This window comes from Carassius gibelio, chromosome B16, assembly GCF_023724105.1.
Source record: "Carassius gibelio isolate Cgi1373 ecotype wild population from Czech Republic chromosome B16, carGib1.2-hapl.c, whole genome shotgun sequence".
In the NCBI taxonomy this organism is placed as follows: Eukaryota; Metazoa; Chordata; class Actinopteri; order Cypriniformes; family Cyprinidae; genus Carassius; species Carassius gibelio.
The window spans coordinates 4,465,413-4,473,700 of NC_068411.1; the positions used below are offsets into that span (position 1 = coordinate 4,465,413).

At 36.1% G+C, this 8,288-nt stretch overlaps 1 protein-coding gene across 1 annotated transcript in view; it reads right to left on the reverse strand.

Moving 5' to 3' along the window:
* The window catches only part of LOC127974555 (myelin basic protein-like), a 28,456-nt gene extending 20,979 nt beyond the window's left edge, over nucleotides 1-7,477 (reverse strand). The window contains exons 1-2 of the mRNA XM_052577919.1: nucleotides 7,295-7,477; nucleotides 969-1,017 (exon numbers count right to left, since the gene is read on the reverse strand). Of these exons, the coding sequence (XP_052433879.1) occupies nucleotides 969-1,013 (45 nt within the window). The 5' untranslated portion in view covers nucleotides 1,014-1,017; nucleotides 7,295-7,477. The remainder of the gene's footprint in view (nucleotides 1-968; nucleotides 1,018-7,294) is intronic.
* Between the last annotated feature and the right edge of the window lie 811 nt (nucleotides 7,478-8,288).

The window sequence follows — 8,288 nt, forward strand, 5'->3', positions numbered from 1 at the left end:
CTCACGCCACGCAGCCAGTGTGTCACCGGCCTGAGACAGTAGCCCACACATACCGTAGCACCTTAGAGACTATGTAATGATATGGCTTGGCTTGATTTTAGGGTTTGCCGCTACTAATCTCTTCATATCTGAAAATGCTTCTCTCTTGCCTTAATGGATATATTCCCAAACAGCATTAATGAAGTAAATGGTTGTCCTTTGATTAGCTGCTTCATGCATTTTTGAAACACTATAGAACATTTATCAGCATGGATATCTGAAACAGCATTTATGATTTCTCACTGACACACACATGTGAGAGCAGTCTTTAAATCCAGGATGGTGAATGCCTTGATTCTGTCGACAATTATTGAATCTAACGTGAAGAAATGACAATCACAAATGGTGTACTCACTATTTCTTCAGGATGAAGGTCAAATTACTGCAACATAATGCAATGTTGCATTTTTTTTTCTCATCGCTGTTGTTGTAATGTATTGGGAAGCCAGGATACATATCCATCCACAGAAACATACATTAGCTGAACCCCGTCTGTTTTATGTGTTATTTATAATGTCAGATTTTAGTTGAACCGCGGTGCAAATGCATGCTGAGTGGAGTATATATATTTTTTTTATTTACAGAAAAATGTTACACCGCTAGTATACATGCATGAATTTATTTATTTATCAGCTATTATTTAAAAATAGGCCAATTGGTGATATATTTACAGCTATAATTGTTAGTAGTAGTAGTAGTTTTATTATTAAAATATTGTGAGAGACATAAAGCCAGCGCTTTATACTCGAATATAACCAGTCATTTATGCCGTCATCACCCAGGTGATGAGACCTGAAAAGCACTTTTTATTTTATTTCTATCTTTTTCCCTAAACACAGCATATCCTGAACTGTACAGATGATACAAACTGAACTGTGAGTAATTCGAACCGTTACACCTCTGATATACAGACAGACAGATATACATACCTTAGCAACAGAAAGTGGCTCACGTTTTCCAAGATGCTGCCCCATGCTCCTGAGACAAAATAGAAAAAGCAATGTTTATTAATAATTAGAAATGCAAAAAAAATTATTTATATAATCAAACTGATATTTGTTTGTGCCAGAAAAAAAACACTAAAACATGTTGCATTTTAATTCAGATTAACCACTTGATTAATCAAACACACTTTATTCAACAATTTTAATAGCTTGTAATGAGGTTCAGGTCTAGCCAGTTGAGATAAACTAATGTTGGACTACTATGGATTATGGCTGAACAACTAATCGATAAAATTGATTATTTTCGCTAATGAAAATCATCGACAACGGTTCTCAAAATCTATCAGTCAGTTCTGCTCACAGTGCATGTACAACTGCAGCCAGACACATCAAATTTCACTACTGAATAACGCATCTCTATGGACAAAATGCATCTACAAATATTGGAGGAAAGCAAATGTGCTCCTGCAGGAAAAGTATGTGATCCAAGCTGCCCAGAACATGATAAACCTTTATTTTAAGCTTTAAGGTGATGCATTAGTGTAACAGCTTGCCTGTCAGTCGCTTTGACAGATTCATGTGTGCATCCTTGGCGCAAACAAACTTTACTTTATCCTTTACATATCCTTATCTCTAAATCTCACAAATTCATGCAAGCCTTTCCATTTTTGCATAAGAGACTGCCCTGATGGTCTGTGTTAAATTAAAATCTTTACTGAAAGAGCGCCAGCGTTAAACAGACGAAACACAGAGAGGCGAGGGAGACAATATTCAGCACAAAAACATTCATTGTGCTAAAATATCTTATAACGGTGGTCGCCGCCCCCAAAGTAAAATAACCATTTTAAAGGGGAAAAAAAAAAAACCTTCGGGCGCCAGACAGGATTAAACCTGTCAAAAATTATCTTTACCCAGGATAGCAGAAAAATAACCACCTGTTACACAAAAAATAATAATAATCCCAGACTAAAAGGTCATCAGGATATTTATTTCTTTCATATGTTCAAAATCATAACACAGAAAAACAAAAATGGACAAAAATAAAATAAAACAACATAAGAAATGACCACACGTTCCCGCTAGCGGTCTCTATCCGGAATCCGTGCCCGTGCCAGAAACCGACCGCGTCACGCACGTTTGCAGGTATTGAACGCACCAATGAGTATCGCGGGTCACCAGACACCAAGATAGGTGGATAAGCAGTTTTTCTTGTCTTCAGCACTGCCCATGGAAGTTGGTCTGGAAGTGCAATGCTTCAGTCACGCACCAGACATCATACCCATGAAACAGCTGATTGACACACAGCCGTCTTTCCACTGTAAACTATCACTCATACGGGCTACCCTCATGTGCAAACAAACGGATGACGCTTCTGATTCAGGTATGACACGCTCCCTTTAAATACAATTCCCTTCGGCCGTTAATTGACACACTCCACCCAGAAATCACGCTAAAATGAAAGTGAAAGTAACCGATGTTATAGAACAGATTATTTTGTTTGCCACAATCTGTTGTTTAAAATGTATATTTAGGTTTAAAAGTCAACATGCGAGTGTGAGTAATGTATGAGAGTAGGAACTGTGAACGGACAGCAGCATGTAATTGTCTGAATATACTGTAAACATCCGACGCTTTTACAGGATAAAAGAAATGACAGTAAGAGGAGACTGACTGTGATCAAAGCGCACACGACGCGTGTTTCCGTCTACAGTCTGTAGTTCCTGCACAACATTACTGTGATTGTATTCGTCTTTGTTGTTTTCATTTTTTATCTATTTAAAGTTTATTCACTATGTAGCCTACATTGATTAACAAATCTATTAAAACGAATTTATTTAATTTTTTAACCAGTTTTGTAAGGTTCGTGCCACTACTGCTCTTAACTAAAAATATTGGTAATTAAAATATTTTTTTTGGCTTTCTGTATTGGTTAGACCTCCAATTTGCATAAGCTTTTTAGTAACAGTAGTAAGCGATTTTTAATGCTATAATATAATTATTGCTGTTTCTTTGAAAGAAAGGGGAAAAAATAAGTAATGTGCTTTATAGTGTTTTTTTTTTTTTAATTAGTCAAAAAGTACATAAACAACGCCAGCAAGTGAGCTGTTATCAAAGGAGGCAATTATTGTTATTATGTGAATAAATACTATTTAGTTGTTTCAGTTTGTTATTTGTTCAAAAACTACAATAACACTTTTAGAATTACATGTCTTTGTCAGATTCCTAAAATATTAGTGTTTTCTCTTATGAAAGGTGGTCTAATAAATTGTTAAGCACTGTATGTTTTCATAGCTTTCAGTTGGCACATTTGTTTTAAGGACATTGGGCAGAATGTGGAATAGTGTGTTTTTGTCAGTAAAATTAAAATAAAGAAAAAGGGGGTTTAATCCAATTAATCGAAATCAGCCAATAATCGATTATCAAAATAATTGTTAGTTACAGCCCTACTATGGATAGTCTTATACCATAATGCCACCCTCCTGTACAGGCATCTGGATCACTTTTCTCTGTTCTTAGATACTCAAGACAGCAGCTCTTTCAAAGTTAACCTGAGTATCTCTGTATTTTGTCCCATTGTTGTTTGGCAGGAAATATTGATCGCTCAAAGTATCTGTGCACTTATATATAGCTTCCACTTCATAGTTGAAACAACAGTGCCCTATCGGATCTCCAAATTCTTCCTTCTTATCTTCAGACGGCTGAAGAAATACATCAAAAATAATAATCCAAGACCTACGACCTTATATGAATCAAGGATCAAGAGCTCCTTATATTTTTGTAAGACAGAAAGTCATAATGGTTTGGAATGAAATTTTTAAAAGCAAGAATTTATCAAAAACTGTTGGCAGGTGAGACAATATTATTTCAAATGAGCCAGTGGTTATATATATATATATATGGCACAGGATGCAAAGATATACAACATTTATTTCCTTTATTTTTCTGGAGTCTCTAGTTACAAACTCATCACAGTTGGTCTGCAAAGATGATACATTCACACGGAAGATACTGATCTCTAGTGCACATCACAAAGTAAATGTACATAAACATTTGCACATTCTTGTTCCTTAGACTTAAAGTGAACTGTGTTTTCGGGGTGAAGGGAGTTGCAAGTATAGTGAAGATGCAGAAGATTTCAGTATTCGTTTATTTGTACTTTTTATGGGGGCAAGAAAGTGTAAGACGGCACAACCTTTTACAGTTTCCCTCATTTTGGTGTTGATTATCACTGGTGGGTCACCAGAAAGGATCCAATAGTCTAAACAGAGATATTGCATGTGATAATACTAACGTGATGATACTAACACACCAATTCTGTAATGGTTCTGCTGGTTATAATGGGACTTGTATTGGTTTTAATGTAAACTGTAATGGACCCTGTTGGTTTCTACTAATAATTGGTCACCTTCTATTGGTGGCTTGATAAAATCAATAAATCATAATGGAATGTGTCCCAAAATACACTACAGAAAAACACTTTTTCATGGTTTGTAATGATTGTAATGGTATTTGTAGTGGAAACTAGTAGAATTTTCAGTGATGGTTCCAATGTATGTATATATTAAATTAAAATGTTAATTAAATATATATATATATATATATATATATATATTATATATATATATATTTTTTTTTTTTCTCAGCAGGGGCGCGTCAGTCATCACATCGACAGGATACCTGATGTGCCTGCAACACTTCTTTAGAGTGCCTTTTCCTGTGGGAAACTATAGATGAATACTGGGGATTGTGTAATGCTGCTATGTGTGTGATAAACTGAGGCTTTTCACGTGATGGGGATTCGGAGAAATGATTTCATCGGAAGCGTGTGGCGGCGGACCTCCATCAGTGTTGCCAGATTGGGCGGGTTCCCGCCCAATTGGCCTCCTTTTGGTCACGTCCGACCGGAAAAAAATGCATTGGGCGGGTCTTTAAAATTTGGGCTGGTTTTTGATACAACAGGCGGGTTTTTATTTTTGACTATAAACAGTATTCTTTTTTTTTTTTTTTTATGAAAACTAACTATAAAATAAATTATATAGCTAATGTAGGATGATGTTTAAATTAGGTATGGTTCAGCTTAGCCAATAAGGTTCAGGGGAATCCTGTCCAATCAGACTTCAAGCTTGATTGGCGGGTTGTTGTAGGCTAATTCGTTATATAGTCAAAACTGCATTATCATCATCAGTGATCATCATTCATCATCATCATCATGCCAAAGTGGGGTAAATATAAAAAGTCCTACAGAAAGGAATGGGAGAGCGACCAGTCTTTAAAAACATGGATTACACCTGTGGTAGGCGATGATACAAAGGCATTTTGTAAATACTGTCAATCAGAAATCAGAGCACAGTTAAATGATTTGAAAGAGCATGCTCTTTGGCACAAGTGTTTCAAGGAATTGGCACAAGGTGCCATAAGACTTCTTGTTCTGCCTGTTTCCAATGGCCATGTTGAGCAGGCATTTCCCTCGTATCGCTTTTAAAAGATGACACTAGGAATCGCATTGGACTACCTTTACTCTCCAGCATCATGGATGTGCGCACTGGCCTGGTCAGAATGGGTTTACCTCGGCAACAATCAAACCTCCCAGGCAGTTGCTGGAGAGATTTGACTTGATCTATTAATCAAACTGGTTGTGACTGTACAAAGTTGGTCCTATCTTTAAATAGTTCTAGAATTGTTCTATAATAAAGACGTTTTCATCAGTTCTGCGGGGATTATCTACGTTAACTTCATATTAAAAGGTAAGCGTGTTTATGCTATTAGCCTACAGTTTTATTTTGATGTACAATTCTGATGTTTGATCGTTTCTGAAACGTAATAGCGGATGATGATTCAGTGTATCATTCAGTCATTATTTTATTTAAAATTAAAAGAAGGAAAACGAGAATTCATGTTGATTCCCCCAGTGGTCTATAAGTTAAATAATAATAATAATTTTAATAATGATAATATAAAAAAAAAATTAGTTGGTAATTAAGCACAAATTTGTAAGTAACCTACTAATACAAAAATAAAAGTATAATGAAATGATTTGAGAATTGGCCTATTAGAAAAGAACTGTAGTTCTCACAATAGTAGCACAAGAACAATAAAAAATGATGTAGACCTTGTGTTTTATTAAAATTATCATTTATATATATATATATATATATATATATATATATATATATATATATATATATATATATATATATATATATATATATATATATATATAAAAAGATGCACTGGATATACTTGGGGCGAGCCTCTTGCTCTCCAATGTGCGATTTGTTAGTCTGGTTGTTTAATAAGAAAAAAAATGGTGTGTTTTATTCTATAACAGTTTTAATAACAGTATGTATTTTGGGCTGGTATTTTTTTTAATGGGCGGGTTTTAAGCTGTAGTTGGGCTGGAAATCTTTAGTCCAATCTGGCAACACTGACCTCCATCAGAAGAGGGCGAGATTTCACTAAAACAGTCGGCAGGTGAGCGGTTTTGAATCAGACAGCTAGCGAGACGACGTCTTTGGTTTCCCAATACATCTATTCCTTTCGACGAAAATACGACTGTATGTCGCCCACATTATCTGAACAAGAGAAGTAAACGCGGAAACTGATAGCTTACGGTCGTGTTTTCACCTCAAGGACTTAAAATCCTCAGCATTATTCGATTATAAGCTTGAATCATTTACATTTTTGAATTGGGCAACTGTTTACACTTCGAGGGCACTCTCGATAAAAATAAATACCTCACAGTATGTCTTCCTGTTAGTTAATCTCTAATGTGTTATACTGGTAACACAAAATAATCACTAAAATGATTATAATTAAAACGTGAAGCACAATGGTATTGCTGGACGTTATCTCCTCACATCTGCTCGACACGCGCTTACGTTTAGTGTAGTAACGTTATATGCAAATAAAACTGAAAACATATTTTTCTACATATCGGGGCCTCTGGAAACGGGAAAAAAACAAGTACTCATGTTAACATGAACGTCGTGCTAAACTGTCCTGAAAATCTTGCAGTCTGTTTTAATGAGTGAGTAACAGTGACAGAAAGAGCAGGAGCTAACATGCGTTGAATGCGTCCATAACATCTGGCACAGAAGTTGAAAAGGTGGCCGCAATATGTAGCCGAACCACCACACGTTACATAATAAGTACAGTCGTGACAGAAAAAGAACCACTGACTATAACATCTGCTCAGCTAGAAAACAATCTGAGCGGAAATAGAGCATATTTTACTCAAAGGCGACGGCACCGTTTACGATGTCGTGATTTGACGAACATACACACAAACACACACACACACATAGACGTACTTGTTTGCCCGAACGCGTCCACGCGATATGTAGATTACAAGATTCAGCTGCTGGCCTCAGCAGTACTTCAAAAAATCCACATCTGACTAAATTATAATTTTGTAGGTTTGTTTTTCGGTTTCAGCTGCATGGATGATCCACTAAACGTTGCTACTTCCTGCTTCTAGGTAGTGCAGTGGGGTGGGGCTATACACGTTTACGTACGTCTAGCTTTCTAAATCATTTATAGTATTTAGTTATAGATGGAATAAACCTATAGATGGAATAAAACTAACAAAAAGCATTTAGTAGTTCACAACTTAATAGCATGTGTGTGTGTGTGTGTGTGTACACGGGCTGGCCCCAGAGTTCACACCATCTCGGTCTCTCTACTGAGCTGGTTCTCTGGTTCTCTACTCTGTACCAGCCTCATTGTTAACTCAGAAACTGTGGGTGGGAGTCTTTTGATTGTTTTAAGAAATTACTCAAACCATATCTCTTTAGTGAAGCTTTTTTTTAGTGAAGTTATAATCTTACAGTTGTTGTTGTCATTACAAGCAAATTACATGCATCTCTCTGCATTGTGTAGAATGCATTAAAATAAATTTCTGTAAAAGTTAAAAGAGCCAGTCCTGTGCTTGTCTACTTTAGAATGTTCATGTGCAGTAGCTCGGCCTGAGAAAACTTGTAATTTGATCAAAAGTACATTTGATTCCACCATTGTTGACATATTTTATTTCTTGGAATGTATCTTGTCTTTGATCCCACTAAAGTAGGAGCTGTACTTGCATGTCTGACAGCAGCTGTCCATGGGAAGAATTTCAGAGGAAATTCCGTAGGATGGGAATTCATATTGATAATTATGATGAAACCTCCACCTGATTTGTGAAACAGCAAGCCATTCAGGAAAGAGAGTAGGCTATTGGTTAGGTGTAGGGATGGTAAAGGAGATAGAAGCCAACCAGACATACAACAGTTGCACTCAAAGTGTATTTTCACAATACACTTAACCCTG